This window comes from Cydia splendana, chromosome 1 (assembly GCF_910591565.1).
Source record: "Cydia splendana chromosome 1, ilCydSple1.2, whole genome shotgun sequence".
Taxonomy (NCBI): Eukaryota; Metazoa; Arthropoda; class Insecta; order Lepidoptera; family Tortricidae; genus Cydia; species Cydia splendana.
Genome location: NC_085960.1, coordinates 25,857,445 through 25,877,936, shown reverse-complemented (window position 1 = coordinate 25,877,936; position 20,492 = coordinate 25,857,445). Strand labels below are relative to the sequence as shown.

The 20,492-nt window shown below is 36.4% G+C and overlaps 1 protein-coding gene across 1 annotated transcript; it reads left to right on the top strand.

Annotated features, from left to right (window-relative positions):
• Positions 1-1,947: 1,947 nt before the first annotated feature.
• Positions 1,948-20,108, top strand: LOC134792293 (pancreatic triacylglycerol lipase-like). The gene is made up of 7 exons (XM_063763566.1): positions 1,948-2,093; positions 2,945-2,990; positions 14,036-14,303; positions 14,793-14,941; positions 15,620-15,846; positions 18,986-19,142; positions 19,601-20,108. Exons 1-7 carry the CDS (start codon positions 2,048-2,050, stop codon positions 19,737-19,739), a joined length of 1,032 nt encoding a protein of 343 aa, XP_063619636.1. The 5' UTR covers positions 1,948-2,047; the 3' UTR covers positions 19,740-20,108.
• The last annotated feature ends 384 nt before the right edge of the window (positions 20,109-20,492 follow it).

Sequence of the window (20,492 nt, the reverse complement as noted above, 5' to 3'; positions counted from 1 at the left end):
TGATTATTTTGACAACCTTGCATTCTTTAATAATATAAAGAGAGAAATAATTCTACATCTATTACCGTCCCGTACATATTACCGTCCTTTTTAAAAGCTTTTACTCCTCGTGTTATTTAGTACGTAGGTAGTTGTGGGTCAAATCTTGGAAGCTATAAGTACTAGAACAATATTATCGTTCAAATTTATTATATATATATGAAAGCCCGGCCGCTGTCAATGCAATATTATCATGCCTTCGAGCTGATCTAATAGTAGAGACCGAAATTGGTCATATAAACTAAGTGATAAAACAACGAAATCATATTGAGCTTGAGTTTGTTAAAATCATCTCATTGAGTACCTAGTTGTTGACTGTTTAAAGAAAAGTACAGTGAGCAATAAAATATTTTTCACCACACCAGCTCGGAAAGGCTTACTTTGCACTTAAAAAACGGATAGTTGCACTTTGCTATCAGTAATTCATATGTGAGGCAAAGTAATCAAATGCAAATTTTGAGTTATTTTCTTATGTTTGCTGGTAGAATTGACTTTTAAATGATGATTTTGGATGATATGATAATATTTAATAACATGCATTTTAATTTGATTTGGTTTGATTTTGTTTCATATTTTACATTTAATATTTACTTTGGGTTGGTGTGGTAAAACATTTTGTGTTTCACTCGGGGGCAAATTTTATTTAACCCTCGTGTTTTGAAACCCTCGCAACGCTCAAGATTCCATTTTTCGAATTCAATTTTGGAATCTTTCGCTTGCTCGGGTATCAATATTAGCACGAGCGGTTAAACAACAACTTTGCCCCCTTGTAAAGCAAATAACTATTATCGAACATGAAATTCTTGTCAAAAAATATTCTGGAGTTTAAAACATAGGTATTAGGTAATAATCTTAATTTTACGTGTTTGATGGGGATATTTTCTATTAACTCCCAATGCCAATATTGTACGGGATAATGACGGAAGTAGTGTTACAGAAAAGGTCTAGTCTAAATATTTTATGTAAAAAAAAAACCTACAAACAAAGTTATCCTCAACATAACCTTTACTTTTTCTGAACAACATCGGCCTTTGAAGAGTGGCACCTAACCATGCGTTAAGGTCTCTTCTATATCTGACTTAGAATATTTCTATTATACCGGGTGTGCCCTGAAATCGAGCAAATAATTAAAACATAGATTGTACTCCTCAAACGGTGACACTTTTGTTCAACAACTTTTAAAAATTATGAAGTGTTTAGACTTCCTATTTTTCATACAAAATAAATATTATCTTCAATGGACGCCATCGCCACGCCATATCATTGTGATTGACGTTGCTTATTGTCACTTGTCACGCCTTAAACATAACAAAATTCGCAATACATTGCGTCTATACTTTAAAGTGTATTAAAAATCAAACCACGAGTTATATTTAAAAGTCGCTGAACAAATGTTGGTCAGTATGAGGAGTACAGCTTACAGTAAATTTTTTTGCTCATGTTACAGGCCACACCCGGTATAATAGGAGCTAAAGATAGGTAATACAAAAAAAACATTTACGTCCGTAGCCATTATCGTTGCGTGAAACCAAAAGAATATTATCCAATTTATATAATTGTCAAACTCAAAAGTACGAGCCCATAATAGATAACCACTACAGGCCACAGGGTGCCCACTATTAAATGTGAACGTACATAACCACTAATAAAATTTTGAAGCAGCACTTTTGAATAGTTATAAACACAGAAACACACACATTCATTAATTTCAACAATAATGTAGGTATTTTATTTTCCTACTTTTAACTAAGGATAATTAAAATAAGTGCTACATCTACATATATATTAGTAATTATTTAATATAAACCGTTCATGCGCACCCATCCATATTTAAACTAACTTTGACACACAATATAAGAAAGGAAGAAATAATGAAGAATGCAAAAATGCAAATGAAAATACATTCGTGAGCTCGCTGCGTCGTTTCATATCAGTAGGGTGCGCAGACGCTGCTAAACGTGCGCACGGCCCGCGCCACACGACCCCCGTACAGTGTCAACAAAACAAAATGTGTAGTGAAAAGTGCCACTGGAAAATATTATTACTTTTTATAGGTACATTTTTATTTATTTTCTGTCACGTAGGGTTGATTTTCAGGTTATGGTGTTAGTGATGATATAGTCGATAATAATTTCTGAAAAACTAATTGGGCAACTTAGTTGTGCCGGCATTTGATTTATGCATTTATTTTGTACCTGAACTTACATACATACATACCAAAGGTTGTCACTATTAAAACTAAGTTTAGGAAAAATAATTAAAGTAAGAATATGTTTATGAACAGTTTTATGATTAATTAAAACATTATTATGGGAAATTCAAATCTTAACATTCATAACTCGTTCGTTCATCGTAATAAATATAGCAGAAAATTATACCGAATCCTAACCAAAACTGGGCTATGCAAAACTCCAACAACGTGTCTAAATAAATAGTTAAAATTAACGAAAGTTATAAACGAATAACTAACTAAAAAAATATTATGATATTTATGATTTATTAAACTATATTGACAAAAAACAGACAGTCGAAACATATAAACAATACGTATAAGTGAATTTCAGACAGTGAAAACGTTTTACAATTGTTTGACGTCTCTTAAAATATTTTAGGTAATATTCATTTGAAACCATAAATACAAAAAATGTGCATTTATTTCATGAGTAGGTAATTTTCAATTAGTACCTACTGCATAGAAATAAAAATCATAATTGGACTTGATATATTTTTGTGATTATGTAAAAAACGATTTGGATCTAATGCATAACTTTTATGTAAAAAAGAATAGCCATAAAGTAATAAACTTTTTTATAGGAATAGGTATTTACTCCGCTGTAGTTTCTGTATAAGTACCCAATTAGCTAAACTGTAAGTCATAAATGTTATAATTCCCTCCACCTTGCAGGTATTTTTCATAGCACGCAAGCGGCTTGGTTACGCTGTTACAAGGGGTAAGTATATTTTATACCTACGAGTACAGTACAGAGTTACACCAATATAATATTGAGCATGTAACGCGTTGCGGGCGTCCATAGCCTACAGTGACTGCTTACCATCAGGCGGACGTATGCTTGTTTGCCACCGACGTGATATAAATATCAAGAATCACCAACAGATGCCAATTCGTAATCCAGATATTGATTCGGGGACTTAACAACAACTGCACAACAAACTTTGTCAATAGGAACTGTCCCGCCCGCGCGGTGTAGCACCGGCGCTGGTGCACGATTTAGTTGAAATTTGGTATAGAGATAGTTTGAGTCCCGGGGAAGGACAAAGGGTAGTTTTCATTCAAGAAATGTGTGTTTTTTTTTGTAATAAAAATAGAATGACTATATGTAGGTATAAAAATACATACGACTCTACTTCTTAAATTTGTTCTACATACCAGTTACTACTAGTTGTATTTTCTTCATTTAAGTATTTTTTTGTAAATGTATTGGATATTAGTATGTAATCACTCAGAATAATTGCGATTTTTTCAAGAACCGCAATATTGTGGTGTATTTAATTGCATTAAAACTATTTTGACCCCACATACACTCCACGCAAACGATTAATGTTGTTATATAGCTTAGCTATACTATATAATTAACGTTAAACTCATTTACTGAAGAAACATAATAACATAATAACATATAACAGACAGTTACATAATACCTATACTAGTAGGTGATACACAAATATAATCGATGCTGAATACATTTCCAAACAGAGTTGTCATATAATCATGTCATTTATAAATATTTCGGTGAGATCAAGGTTTCGGTCACGTAAGAAAAAAAGAAAACACATATTTATGTTACCTACTCGTATTCGACTTCGACGTTGCTCCCCAAAGTTGAACCGTTAAGTAATTTTGAAAATAGGAAAGTATGTATTAACTACTTGTCAGTTGCTAGTTGTGTTTAAGTCACAGCGTTAGAAAAATAAATACAAACAACATACATTTTGCGCTACTTATCAAAATATAATTCAATTTATTACTTCTACACTAGCTTATCTTGTTAAAAAACAAAGAATTAAAAAAATGTTAATGGCTAAAGCTCTTGATCTTGAATATATGTATGTACAAAGCTTATTATACTTTGATTTACTGTGCCATTGTATATTACAATCAATCAATCAATGTCAATCACGTCTATCAAATTGCTAAGCTCGTAAGGTATTCAAATCAATTTAACAAAAAACTACTAAAAATAGATTAAGGTACCTACGTATACCGTAGTAGTAAAGGTATAAGGAATAAACAAGCTTAGAATATTACTACTTATTCATTTTTTTCTAGTCATGTTTTCATCTTACAAAGTCTTCGACCAAATAATAATCATTCATCATCAATCATACCATAGAAATCTAAATTCGTATTTTGCTGATTGCTATTAAATCTGCTTTTAAAGAAATGTCAAAGGTTGGTTTTAAAAAGGGACGTAAGGCCCCGTTCGCCGCGCAGCTTTTTAAACGCGCGTTAAAAAAGCGTTTGAATGACACAAATGGATAACCATATATGTATTCACACGACAACGGTGGCGCTTTTTATCAAACGTTGTTGGATTTTCGACTTTAAGCCTTGGTCGTTAAATCGAATTTAGAGTGCAGACAGATTCAAGCGCTTTTTTAACGCGCGTCCCGTGCGAATGGGGGCTAAAGCCAGAAAATTAGAAAGGAACAAAATAAGTGGCGCACAGCGCGAAACTTGCGACGGTACATTTGGCGATCGCGCGGGTTTTATTAACGTTTCACCCCAATAACTCTGAAAGTATACTTCGGTTTAAAATTTTGCTACTCAAATCCCTCGACTATATTACAGATGTAGTGAATAATTATTATCGATCGTATTTTCACGGAAACGTACGAACGTGTCTTCCTATTTCAGTCAGTCTCGGTACAAAAAGTACTGAATTTGACTGAAATAGTATGACAAATACGAACGTTTCCCGGAAAATACGATGGAAACAATTATGCACTACATCTGTACTGGCTAGGGTTTCTCCTCGAGAATTCTCGAGGCGAGAAATCTCGAGAAATTTGTCTTTCGGCGAGGCGGGAAAAAAATACTCAATGCCTCGAGAACTCGAGAAATAAATCTCTTGTCATAAATAAAAAGAAAACGCGTATAACACTTGATGTGTCTATAGTGTATTTTTTGGGTAGTTAAATAAATGTAAACAACGTTTTTTTTTTACATTTTCCGGTAAGTACTTCAAACATTTATTAGTTAACCAATTAAATAAAAAACTGCCTTGATCCGTTGCCTATCGTTCTGGCTTCAGCTGATTTTCATGTTTTGAAACTTTTGAACTACTATTGTGTGTAAATAATTCGTCTCGTTTTAGGTTCATAACTATACTTCGTTTTTTTTTATCATTAGAAAAAAGGTAAACAATCTTAGTGTCTTTTTATTGAAAAACGCTATTAACGCTATTAAAGAAATCGTTAATGTAAATGATCGTATATGATTAATAATTGTTACATATTTGCCGTGACATATTATTCATAAGTTTTTCAATAAAAAGAGACGTCAGGCGAACTGCTTATCTTATATATAATGCTAAAAAAACTAATTATGGGACCATTTAATAACAAATACAGTGGAACCTGGATAATTGCAATCTCAAGGGACCGGCCATTTTTTGTAAATTAACCAGGTTTTTCATTTATGCAGGTCGTGTCAATTAACGAGGTTAAAAAAATCGTTGTGTCAATTATAGAGGTTTTCATTAATAGAGGTTGCGTTATGACAAATTTCTTTTATAGAGGTGCAAATAACCATCGAAAGTAGATTTACACGCTTACGTTCTGGGTTTCTAGTCTATAAACTATATATATATAGCTTCTGTCAATACTTGCACTTTTACACTACATTAATTACTACTTTATTTTCTTATTAATAATTTGGGTTTAAAAAATTCCATTGAATTGTAGAAGAAAGTTTTATTAGAATGTAAAAAGCATACTTTGTTTTTAACAACAAAACTATTTCACTTACTACAGGCTGTGATAGATACCCAATAAATAAATTGAATTCTGGATGAAGATATAAATAAAATGATCATTGCTATTAAAATATTGTTTCTGCTGTCTACAACTACATTTCAATTACAGAGGTAATAAGTAAGACTCGTTTCAATAATAGAGGTAAAAAAAAGAACAAAAATAACGGATTTTTTTAACACAGTGTCAATTATAGAGGTCTTAGTTGCGATATGGTCAATTACAGAGGCAAAATTACGAAAAGCACTAAAATCTAAATTGCAATTATAGAGGTTCCAAAATTTCAATTATAGAGGCGTTTTGGTCTCAAGGGACCGGGACCGGACTTTTGGTTGCAATTATTGAGGTTTTCCATTTATCCAGGTGCCAATTAACCAGGTTTCACTGTATTACAAAACTAGATACCTTATGATAAATCTAATCATTTCGATATAAGTATTATCCTATTAGCAAAATAGCTCAATTTTGCCAGCTTCATTGTTAAGTTGAGTAAGTATTAATATTACGTAGTAAAACTTCTGTAAGCAATTAATTTAACTCGATGTGATAACATCGAGTTAAATTAATTGCCTAATAAAATACTATATTGCGGTTTGTATACATTTTGTTAAATAAAAATATCTAATGAAATACACTAAAGGATATCACATCGCTGCGCCGGCGCGCATGCCTGCACCTATAGTTTTTCTTGTTTGTTGTTGAATTTTTGATCATTTGTAGTAACAATAAAATTACCATTTGTTTGATTTTTGATCTAACCTACGACTCCTATGAGTCTAACTTGCAATAAAGCCAAAAAAAAACAGTGTTTTTTTAAACTTTCATAATTTCTCGAGATACTCGAGAAACTCGAGAAATCGTGTTCGAGAATTCCCGTGCCTCGAGAAATAAAAAAAAAGGTCGAGAAAGCAGAAACCCTAGTACTGGCTACTTTGTACTAAAATTATATTGCTGTACAATTAAAAATAATTGAAAATTAGACATGTTTTAGTGATTTTTTCTATCGAGTCAACTTTAACCGTTCAAGGTTTTGCTTGTAGCCTGCCCTCGCAAATAATTAGTCTGTCTAGATTCCGTGTAATTTTTGTCATGGCATTTACCCTTGATAAAAATGTGTAGGTAAATGTTATCGTTCAATATAATAACTACTATTTTGCGCTAGCCTCTTATTTTGTTAGACACATCCTGCTACTTTTAAATGCGTCAAGGCATAAAGATTTTAGAATAGGCAACGTTACGTAGGTAAGGAAACTTGGGAAAATTTATGGTGCTATGACAAGTTCAGTTTAGGTTACCAAAGTGGACCATTAGAGCACCTTGAGTTATACGTAATACAACGCACGCGGCCGAGGATCGTAATCGGGTGGCCCCGCTTTCTTTGCAGGTTTGTTGATAAACATGCGGCGCTAGTGCTAGGGTTACCAATTCTTTTAAATAAATATTTTCTATAAAAAGGTGAAACTTTAAATTAATGTTAGAACTTATTGCAATCCATAGAAAAAAAACTTCAATTTCACGCTCGGAGAGGGTTTTAATCTTTGAAATCAATGGGAAAAGTTATATTTTATCCTCTAAATGTGCAAAGTTTATTTGATTCAAGGATTGTTTTTTTCTTGAATTTATTTGATTCAAACACCCGCCAGATAATATTTTTTTGCCAGTGATAGTGTTACACATATATTAAGATTATAATAGTCCGTTTGGCATCCCTAGCCTGCGCACGCACCTCAAGACTGGTCTATTTGTTATCTTATACTTCAAATTAAACAAGCTAACCTACACGTATTTTATTTACTCATGCATGTTTGTAATCTTTTTTCCGAAAACGGATGTAAAGGAGTCCCTTTTGACAATTTAATGAAATATAAATGGTACACCGTTATTATTTCTATACGATAATCAAACCCAGTTATCAATTTTGCAAGCCAATGAAAATCAGTGTTGGCAAAAGTATCTATTAGGGTTGGCTCCCGGGGCATACCGGAACCGAAACTACCGGGAATTCCTGGAATTTAGAGCCAAGCAAAGAACCGGGATTTTAAAAGTAAAAGCCTGGTACTTTCGTGATTTTTGGGACTAACATTTCCGATGACAATGTTGTAAGTTTCGCGCCGGCGCGGCTGAATGTTTATGCCGTAACCGAAACTTCTAAATGTTACCTGGCCGTACCTATCTATGTACCTATTGTATTTTATGTGAATATTTTGATTTTACTATTATACAGATAGACCATTCTTAGATTATTTTGGGAGAAGTGCGCAGGTAAAGATGGTATATCTCTCACTGGGAACCTACCTGTACGTGTACCTAATATCAGACTCTATTGCATGCTGTGTCCATCAAGCCGGGCAGGCTGAATACAATCGTGACTAGGGGTCACAAACGGTTTAATAATCACAAGCGTAATTAAGAAAACCGGTTTTTCGGTTTTTGTGTAACTGCAAAACTGGGTTTCCGGTTTTTTCGGTGATTTCGATTTTACGTATAATTTGTAAAATAAGCAAGTATTTTTAGGATCAATGCTTTGACATAGTCTTCCACGACATTTCTATTTACCAATTTATCTTTACCAAAACCATATCAATAAATCAATCCAAATCCATCAATAAAGTTTTGAACTAAGCAGCAATTCTAAAACGGAATGCCTAAGCAATAAGCAACCTATTATTTGACATAGTCCTCCTTCTGGAAATACACCGCTGATGATGCCCAGCTCGCTAAACGAGGTAAAATACCGGGATTTGATTTGGTAGAGCGGCATTATACCATAAACAATTAATATAGAACTTCGACATACGGCCGGTCTTCTCTTACTGCCCTGGTCAACGTGATTTCAAATAACATCGATGGCAAAAACATCGCCACCACGATTATTCAAATCGGCAAAACGCGGATATGCAGCATATATAAGCCTCCACGTAGCTGCTGGCCTACTCCACGCCTTCCTTACTTGGAACACCCATCCCTTTACATTAGAGATTTGAATAGCCACCATACCAGCTGGGGATATAGGAAATCTGACGCCAACGAGGAGGCGATCATAGACTGGGCAGACAGGAACAACACTGTTTTAGTCGTCTCTCACAAAGGCAAAGGAACGTTCAAATCAGCTCGACGAAGAAGTGACCACCACCCGGACCTAGTCTTCACAACAAGAGCAATAGACGGTACCCCAGTGGCCGCCGAGCTGTACATGCTAGCGGATTTTCCACACTCTCAACACCGCCTAGTATTGGTTGTCATAGGTCTGAAAATACCGATGGTTGAGTCGTATCCTGCCTAACACCACATCGCGGAAGTTTGCTTATGCTGATGACCTGCCCCTTGTGACACAAAAAGACAGCTTGGAAATGGAACTAAATAGCCTGGAAAAGGAGCTGGATCTATTAGATGACTATTTCTCTCAGTAGCGTTTGTGCCCCAGCACTTCCAAGACCGAGGTGTTCTGCTTTCACCAATGCAACAAACTAGCCAACAAGGAGCTGAGAGTAAAATTCAGGGGCAATCTTCTCCGACACAACTTCCTTCCTAAATATCTCCGAAGCATCCTGGATTGAAGCCTTAACTTCAAGGAGCACCTAAGCAGCCTATCTGCAAAACTGGGCAAATAGATATAACGTTGGAGACTAAAAAGCTGTTCATTTATACAATTAGTACTTATGATGTATTGTTTTTTTAATTTGATCTTCTAAATAATTAAACTATGTTTACAAAACTGTAAAATCGAAAAACTCGAAAAAGCCGGTTTTATTAAAGTGAAAACCCGGTTTTGGCAATTGGCTGTAAACCCGGGTTTTCCGGTTTTTTCGATTTCGGTGAAACCGGGTTAGTGACGCCTAATCGTGACATTCGTCTTGATAAAATGTTATAGGTACCCATCAGATATTAATCTACTTAATTAGGTATCAGGCAACCAGTAATGAAGACTAGAAAGTGTTTTTTCCCCTTCGGCCGCGTACGCAACTGGAGCTTCGTAACCAGTTGCGATCGAAAACTTTTTCGGTCTTGTACGGAACCGGTTGCGATCAAAAACTATTTTCTTCTCATACGTAACCAGTAACGATCGAACATTTTTTGTTTTTGTACGAAACCTCTCGACCGTTCATGAAACCAGCAAAGACTTTCTTATTATAAACTTTAATGTACTAATAATGCACACGTTATACAGGTAATTAAGCCCGTTTAAGCTAACTCTGCACCGTGTTTGATAGCATATATTATGGAAGTATTATTTTAAACGTCATCATTGCATAGAAATTAAAAAAATCGCATCTTTATTATCTTACGTAAGAACTATGAAAACCCCCTCCCTCCCCCTTGTAAGAAAAAATGCGATTTTTCGACCCCCTTCCCCCCTAAATCGTCTTACGTAATAAATGAATGGCGCTCAAGTAGCTACTTCCGAGCCTCGCCCAACAATAACGTACTATTACCGATTTTTGGTCTAGGTAAATGTAAACATAATTGGTTATGTAAATATAAAAAGTTACATATGTCTAAAATTAATCTAGTATAAAGGTTAGTTTATGTGAAACATCGTCAAACACGGTGCAGAGTTAGCTTAAACGGGCTTAATTACCTGTATAACGTGTGCATTATTAGTACATTAAAATTTATAATAAGAAAGTCTTTGCTGGTTTTACGAACGGTCGAGAGGTTTCGTACAAAAACAAAAAATGTTCGATCGTAACTGGTTACGTATGAGAAGAAAATAGTTTTTGATCGCAATCGGTTTCGTACAAGACCGAAAAAGTATTCGATCGCAACTGGTTACGAAGCTCCGGTTGCGTACGCGGCCGAAGGGGTTTTTTCTCCTTTAAATTATTTACAGTTGCATAGATATCATATTACATATATAAATAATATAAGTAAATAAATAAATTAGTGAGCGAATGATTTCGACAACAAGTTAACGATGTAGAAATGTTAACGTACCTATCTATTTTGGTCTACATTTCTATCTGAGGTGACTTCGAGAGTAGTCTTAGCAACTCTAATCAGCTTTTTATAGGTACTTGTGGAACGAATTTCAGCAACTTCCACAGGTATGGTCGATTTATAATTTGACATTAATTATATTTATTCTGTTATACCAATGTCATTGCAACCATAGGGTAAACTTGACCTGGTGATGGGGAACACCTTTAAGCCCGTCACAGACGGAACGATGATACACCAAAAGATATCTTATAGCAAGGCATCTTACGATTTATTTTACGTACTATTTGATGGAGTCCACACACGAAGCTATATATAGATATATTTTGGTATGTTACGATATCTTATAGCAAGGCATCTTTAGATACCTTAAGATGTCACAGCTCGGTATATTACACTAGACAGAAAGCGATATATATTTTGTTTGGAATCGTTGTCGTTTGTGGTTTTTAGCTATAGTATACTTTAAGATATATTTCGGTATCTTACGTTTAGCGTCCCACGGCTATAGTCTTCCTTTTATTTCTGACACTATGTTATTTAGCAAAAAATAATCCTTATAATGAAGCCTTTCGATCGGTATGATAAAGCTACAGGGTATTTTTTTTTCTCGTGTAGCGGGTTCGATTCCCGGTTCAACCATGTACTTATTTAAAAATCTATGAATGCAGTTTAAATTGTTTTTTAAATTAAAATAATGTCTTCTTTCAGTAAAATGTTCCATCTATTCGAGGTACTTTCCCTCCATGTGGCATAACCGTGGGACGCCCTGTATATTATCGCTCCGTCTGTGACGGGCTTTACCACGCACGCACAACGCCAATATTAATAATATTTATAAGTAGGTATAATTAAGAGTCCAATAATGAAACTATAGGAAGCAGGATTTGGTAATTCTGTCGTTTACCTGCGCATCCTGACGTAACCAACGTTTTAATTATTTCTGAATGTCTAGAGCGGAAGAGGCAATTGCCAATACTCGTACAAACACGGGTCCACTGCAATTGTCCAAGGCTTTTTGTTTTAATCACGATCTTATGAAACGCATTTTCTAGTCATTATTCGCTCTATTGGTGTTTTAGCGTGAACCCACTTGGGATACATCACTCTCACGATACGTTTCTCATGTGATAAATTATAATCAAACATTGAAAGCTACCTATAATAAGCTAAAACTTATTCATAGCTAGATTAATCTCGGCAACCTAAGGGTTCATTATTAGTATGACCCCACGGAATAACTTTAATTAAAACTGGTTAACAGGACAGATAGGTATGGGTCCAAAAATTACCATCAGGGTTAGCACAATTGGCAATGGATGCCAATTGCCAGTCATACTGTCGCATAACACTAGGTAATTAGAAAGGTTAGGCAGCTTTATCCGCTGTCCGAAAGAGTTGAAAATCAGAAATGTACCTAGGTACCTACTTATGTCAAACGCGCCAACTAACTTTGACAAACCAAACGAGATATCTTGATTAACAACGCAGGACCCTTGCAAAAGGCACGGTGCAGAGACAGTAAGTATAGGTCTATAGGTACTCCCGAATTGAAGTCAATGAATCCAAAGTAAGAAACGGTATGCGAACAGGTAGGACGAGTTGTTGGCAATCGGATGCCTGCAAGTAAACTTTGACTTATTGGTTAATATTTATGGGAAATCACGAGTAGTAAATAAATCCTTTATCATTGTGTACTTACATATTATCGTGCCGCGTTTAATATTTGCGTTTTAAAGTTACAATACAACTACATCTATTATTACCATTTATTAACTTAACTTTACAATAATAAACTTACATTACAGAATCATTACATATTTGTTAGTAAGTAGACCAGGCTTACGACATTAAGCTATCTACTTGACATAATGTTTTGCCTCGACTATGAGTACCTAGACGAGCATAACTTGATCTGGTGGTCCGTAACAACTACACGTCAGACTAAGCTGATGCGTCCGTGGAAAAGTGGTCGCTAAGCGTTGTGACAGCCCTGACCGTCACACCGCGCCAGCCCAATTGCCTCAATCCATATATATTGATCATTTGTCTTTGTAATCGAATCTCACCTGTAGCTATTACACAAATTATAGGCACATTATAGTTTTTTTAATGCAGATGTGATTTATTGGATATTCTATTATATTTCATGGATATTCTTGATAGAGAAACGTGGCTTAAAATTTTCACACACCGGAATAAAAAAAAATCAATAGGGGAACTCTTGTTCGTTTGTAAATTGAATAGTTTTTCGGTTTTTATTACTTTTTATCTGAACACAGCCAAATATAATATTAAAAGCATTTAAAGATCCGCATATTTCCTGGGTATTTTTTGTGCTACCTAGGGATCTCTTGTATGTAAAAACAGCACATACCTACTTAAAGTTATTTTTATGCATAATATGCTACGAAGAGAAGTCAAGTGCAACTGTGTCATTTCATGCCTCGCGTACGATGATACAAGTAACAGCACAAACTCGTAATAACTACTTAAGACATAAGTCCACATATCAGGAATGTGTGTTAAAGAACCCGTCCGACCTGTATGTAGGTGATAACCTAAAATATAAGTAGCTAACAATGCAATGCATTACGTGTACCTACTGTACGTGGCCGTGTTCCCGTCGGGTCAGCGAGCACAGAGGAGTAGTTCTTGAGCGAACCATACTAATATGGCCATACCTAACGGCTTGACCTCGAGGTATGGGGAATAGTGACTTGAATTAACCCAATTTTGAAAGAGCCATTTGCATTTTTACGGAGTTTTATAAAGAATCGAGTACAACTATGTTTTTTCGTAACTAATGAAACAATATTGATTTTAATTTACCTGTAAAAAAAAATACTAATGTCACGTAAGAATAGAAACCCGTAGGCAAAATATGTAAAATCAAATTACATCTGTAGCTCTTATAAGTCTGTTAATTAAATTTTGTTAGTTACGCATTAAAAATAGAATTGCCTAAGATCAATGCTTGCATGAGGTCAATGCTTCCTTTATAGGTAGTCTAGTCTAGATATATTGTTTACGTAAGATTGACCAAGTACATTTCACTTTTCAGAACGCTTGATAACTTCGAAGTGGTTCCATTGACTAAACCCCAACTCCTGGTTAATTCAACATGCATCAACCATGCCCACCCGACCATCGTGTTCACATTCGGCTACAGAGGCAAGGTGGGGGGACCGGCTACTACCGCCGTCCTCTCGGCCTACTTAGCCACCAAAAAGAGGAACGTGATTCTCCTTGATTGGGAGAAGGAAGCTGACGTCGGAATTCTTGGTCTGCCAATGACTTACGTATTTTCGGCAGTTCCTAATGCAAAAATTGTAAGTAACGACCTACATATGTTGAACACAGAAAATTATGGCACCGTTTAATCATCTTCATCATGTTATCTGGGCGAATGAAGCTCGCGGTTATCGATAGAATAAATCGTCTATCTCTTTTAATTGATTAGCGTCTCCATTTCGTTAGGTATGGGTATAAAAAGTCTTGTAAGAGCTATTATGAACGCTTTATGAACTTTCAGGGTCGCTACTAACAATGTGCATGTGTATATTTTCTATATTTATTGAATGTCAACAATATTTAGACCAAATAACTAGCCATGTAGATACCGCGGCGGTTGGGTTTTTGACGTTTTATCATCCAATTCATGCTTGGATAATAAAAAAGAATCGGTGAGAAGGATGCAATTACACGTAATAAACCAGTGTGTTAGGCTGTATTTCGGCAATGTTTTATGCAATAAGTTGCATGTAATGTAGGAAACGTGTAAGTATAACAGGTTCTGCAATTAAATTATTTTCGACCAGGTTGGTGACGATTTGGGAGAAGCTCTTACAATGTTGGCCCGAGCTGGGATGAATACGACACGACTACATCTCCTAGGACATTCCTTGGGTGCCCACGTGATGGGGTACGCTGGCAGGCGGGCCAGAGAAAACGGCCACGTTGTCGCAAGGTAACTGGTAACCGTATGACATAATTTACTTGACTCACGATTCTCACGAACAAAACTACTAATTGTTATTCAGAGCGGCGGTTTATTTCAAGACTGAACAAAACAGTTTTCTTCACATGTGTGCCTATCTACTGCTAATGATTATTTTATTTTAAGACTGTTTTCTTGTCACGCGTAACGAAACTTGAGTTGCAGTCATTGTCCTTGCTCTTTTAAGGTTACAAATAACGTATGTTAAACGTGATGTTTGTTTCCGGAATAAATAACTAAGTACCTATTGCTTAGGTACTTATTTTTTATCATTATCCTTGGTCAGTTGGTTCGGCCTAAGTTAAACGTATTTTGAAAACCAAGCATTCATGTTCTGTGGCTGCCACGTAAAAAATATTTATAGTTAGACCAAGACAAGTCTGCAACGATTTTGATAGCACACGCAGTGCAAGTGTTATTTTAAACGTCAAACTTCTATGAAATTATGACGTATAAAATAACATTTTCACTGCGACTCCTATAAACATCGTTGCAGACTTTTATTGGTCTAACTCAACTCAACCGATGTCAATGAAACCTAAAGTTACGAATTGCTTACTTCAAGAGTTCAAGTGCCTCATCCAGGTTTTCTGTTAGGACTCACTTGGGCTAGTAATTCTGTACTGTAATACAACTTGCCGCATCCAGAATCACAGGTTTAGATCCAGCACGGGCTCTGTTCGAGGGCTCGCTGGGCGTGCGCGCCGGGCTGGACCGCAAGTGCGCGCGCTTCGTGGACATCATCCACAGCGACCCCGGCGGCTACGGCACCACCACCTCCGCCGGCACCGTCGACTTCTGGCCCAACTACGCGGGCAGCGGCGGCACGCAGCCCGGCTGCCCCAATGGGGACTTTGACATGTTCAACCCGGAAGGTATTCACAACTCTACCTATACGACCACTGCCACCATATCACCATATAGCTATTTACGAGATGCGAATTATCTATTCGCATCACGTTTATCGTGCAACGTTTCACAGTACATATGGCCCTTCGGTCGTGTTTTAAAATTCGCCACTCGTTGCGAATTTCCTATATTTCGCACTTGTATCGTAAATAACTAAAGCCTAACGAGGAAAGGATTTTACAATAGGTAAAGAAGAAGAAATAAGGAATGTACGGGTCACCTTTCCTAGAAATACTCCTCTGCGACATGAAGTAACCAGTAGGTAAAATCGTTATAAAATACAATAACCATGTCCAAATGTACTAGATGCAGCTGCTTCGTGCTGCCTCATCCGCAGTGTGAAGATACAGAGGCGAGAGCCAATTTTATTGCAACACATTGAAACCAAGTAATTGTAGTACTTTACCCTTTAATGGGCAACGTCAACATAATTGCTGTTATTCGTAAAATGGATACGCATCAAAATTGATAGATTTACGGTACGAAATCAATGTTCCATCAGAAACGTCCAACCAGTAAGGGGTAATGCAGTCTATATCATAATCGTGACCAAGCGATTATTTCAAATCGCAACAAGAGGCAACTGCAATTACAAATTTACTCCAGTAGGTATCTACTTATAAAAGTAAAGCACACATAGTACCTACATTATAAATGTACAGTCACCACACGGGATTGTTATGCCATTTAGGGTTCTTGCTAAATTGGAAATTCTGTAGCGTAAGTATTGAACAACCAATTTAGCAAGAACCCTAAATGGCGCAACAATCGCGGAGCGGAGCGATGGTACCTACTCTAATATTAGTCACGAAGTAATACTTATAAAGTACAAACTCCAGTTACATTCAGTAGTAATACGAGGGTCCATTAATTACTAGCAATTTAATGAATTCAAAACTTTTGCTTAATAATCCTGACGTATTTAATAACCACAATTAATATGCAATAGGTACGTAGAGCTACTGATAAAATTATCGAGTAGCAAATCCATGACACCCGTTTCCGTGTCAGAACACTGTTCTTAATTCAACATGCAGCTGTGTTTTTCTTCCCGTGGGTGGACCGTGCCATGAAATATTAGAAAATTGGTACATTTATTCAGCCCTCTGCTCGGCACCTTTACATCTGCAAGTCTCTTTACGATGTACTCGCAGAAGAGTCCTTTATCTATGCAATGCCACGCAAATTAATCGTGTTTTAGAAATCATTTATATAAATACGCCAACTTTAAGCCTGTGATAAAAAAGTACCTGTGTGCCTAATTTATATAATTGGATTATTGTTCCCACGTATGTATGATGTATACCTAAATGAATTCATCAAATATATGGCTACTTCCTGGCTATCTACGTGGATGTACATAAACTCGAGCAGATATCCTGACATTACACAATTACGTTTTCAGAGTTTCTTGACGATAATAACTCTGAGTTCGCCGAATATTATCTGACCTCCGAGCAAATTCAGAACATGACACGGATGCAAAAGATGCGTACGATATCTCAGCGTAGTAAGTTCACTAAACCACAAACGCGCCTAAGCTTCGCTTTTAGGAATGCTGACATAAATTTGCGGGCGTCGAGCTTAAATATGTTGCAATGCAGATTGGCTATATGGGGATTTACAAGTGTAATACTAGATTTTTTTATTATTATTGGGCAAATGCCGGTTCGTCTATTAATTTTCAGCAGGAACCATAACTATAACCGTAACGTATAATGGCGAAATCACTCTGGTAGCTTGCAAACTATGTCGACTGCTTGGAAACTTTATATTTCGCATTCGACGCCCGACCCGGTGAACGACCCAGTGTCATTAACTGGCAGGAATCAGAGGAATGCTTCATAAGAAGGTGATGGATGCTAAATTATTCCGGCTAAATTGTATGTATAGGTAATTGTATTGTCTCGTTGTTAGCTGCTGATACTTAAACAGCAGGAAGACCTAAAGTTAATCAGTAGATGGGTGGATCAACTTTTTTTTTCTTATTCTGTCCCGTCAGCCAGGCGACAATAGTATCATAGTTTGTTATTTGTTAGAAGAAATGTTATAGGGGAGAGTGGTGAATAGTGTAATTAAGGGTAACAGTAGTAGTTCTTTTACAATACCTAACTGAAAAAAGTGATCTATTGTGCCCCACTCTCCCCTACTACGTTCTACTAAAGAAAAGACGCTTATTACTGATATAAAATGTATATTTGGTTATTTTAAATAGCAAACAGGGGTTTAGAGAGATACCCGGTGACTGTAACTCTGGCAACAAGTGACAAGCAAAAGTTGATTCACCCAGATACTTATTGTTGAAAATAGAATATTGTTGAACCTATGCTTTGCAGAACATGGGCACTTAAACCAGACAGCACTACGCTTGGCTCATATAATATTTGGTATTTAAGTCTATCTAAAGAAGAAATTTTACCCACAATCAAAGGATTTGATTCCTAACTGCCGGATGCAGAAAGGAGGCGGTTGTTTACACGCATAATCGTACATTAGTAAGGTTCTTTAATTTTTTACATGTACCTTGTCAAAATTTAATTATAATAAGTACAGATTTTTTTCCATGTTATTTGACTAAAGTTTTTTGCAACTTACAATCGCCTGCTCAAGTACCTCAGGTGATACGTCGCCAACACAGTGCAGACAACTCGAAGGACTGCCTATTATTATATGACTAGATTACTTTATAAGTGATAAACGAGTTGCAAAAATATTTAAAACTTTTGACACCGGTATTTTAGATTGTAATATAGCAATTAGCCACTTTCAGTGTTTAACGGTAGCACTCTGGTTTACCGTAACATATATTTATTACATACAAATAAGCATCTAAACATCTCAACCTAGCCACGTGGCCTATTAGCTGAATGGTAATAGCCATGTTTGGGAGCTATAATTAGTTGAAGCACGAAACAAGTAGGCATGTGGAGCAAACTACACACGCACACCTAGAGTTTATCGTCCATAAGAAAGAGATTTTCCTCAAAAAATTAAACCTCAGGTATCAGATTCCACTAGACAGATTTGGCTCGTGATTCTTACTTTAAAGAGTATAAAATATAAACATCGATCGATAAGTGATAACCTGATAATGGCACATTCCAGACCTGTGCAGTCACGACCGCTCCTGGCGGCTGTTCGTGGAGTCGATACAATCGCCCACGGCCTTCCCGAGCGCGTTCGCGCCGGATTACGACACCTGGGCAAGGCACCACGCTCGCTCCGCTCACACCATTTACATGGGAGACTTGGTCAACACGCGGTGAGAGGACAACCTTAACTTTAACATAACCATTACATAGTAGTATATATAGACAGGAATTCGTATGATACCTAAAATGGAAACGACTAGCGTGTCATACTAACTTGCCTAAATCTTTTATTGATCGCAACAAACCACCGATTTTATAAACAGTGTCGCTTTCAGTAAACGCTAACGAAGGCCAAGGTTAAAGGGACCTTAAGAGCTACAGATTTACTATCCCCAAGTATGTTCAGCGGAAACTAATAGTTTCGGTTCTGATGAGTATCAATATATGGAACCAAATTTTGCCGATTTCTCCGAAACAGCACATACTCGTAGAAATGGGGGTAAAATCGGTAGCTTTTAAGGCCATTTATCATGGGCGTTTGTTTCGTTTATCATTGATTTGTGCTGATTAGGTATTCCAGACTATCCGATAAACCTTCAGTTTGGTAACAAACTTCCTGTGTTTGCAGTGCCTCGGGCGACTATTTCCTAACCACAGGGCCAACATCGCCCTACAGCATGGGGCCTCAGGGCCTCATTCCCGACGACAACCAGACGAGGAGACGACGGAGCTCGACCCTCACCCGCCTGCTCAAGTACCTCAGGTGATACGTCGCCAACACAGTGCAGACAACTCGAAGGACTGCCTATTATTATATGACTAGATTACTTTATACGTGATAGTAAGCCCGTTTTCTAGTGCTAGTGATGTACCAGTGTCCCCACGGTTAACTGACAATTTGTAAACCTTAGTGCAACAAAAACGCAGGTGTATACAGATCCGGATCCTGAATCGGATTATATTAGCCAATTCATCAAAATACAGTGAGTATTGAGGTCGCACAGACTGGCTGATAATAAAGTATTGATAATAGAGTGTATGTGAACTGTTCATAAGGGTATCATCATAGGTGTTAAAAGCTTGCAGTGCCGATGTCAAGTTAATAATTCCGATTTAGGCAGATTTAGGCCTAGGTGTCATATACCTACTCTCTTACATGCTCCTATAAATGGACTTCGTTTTTGCCAATCCCAACTGCTGTTTTAAATAGAGTGGCAAATTCACTTAATATTGCAGTTCGATAGTTTATTACGACGGGATGTAACGTAAATATTTGCTAACGTATCGAAAAGTGAAGCTTCAAGAGTGGTTTTAATTTCCAATAGGGTATTTTCCTACTAGTCAAATCAGTTACTTTTTTAGAACTGTCAAAATGTGTTGCTAATATGGAATTTATATGAAACATTACATCGTGACGTCACGGTCCGATTTATTAAATAGAACTTGTGTTTAAAAATAACTCCTATCTGTGTTGTTCTTATAATTATGTGGTGCTTTATTTCATGCATGGTGTAAAATAA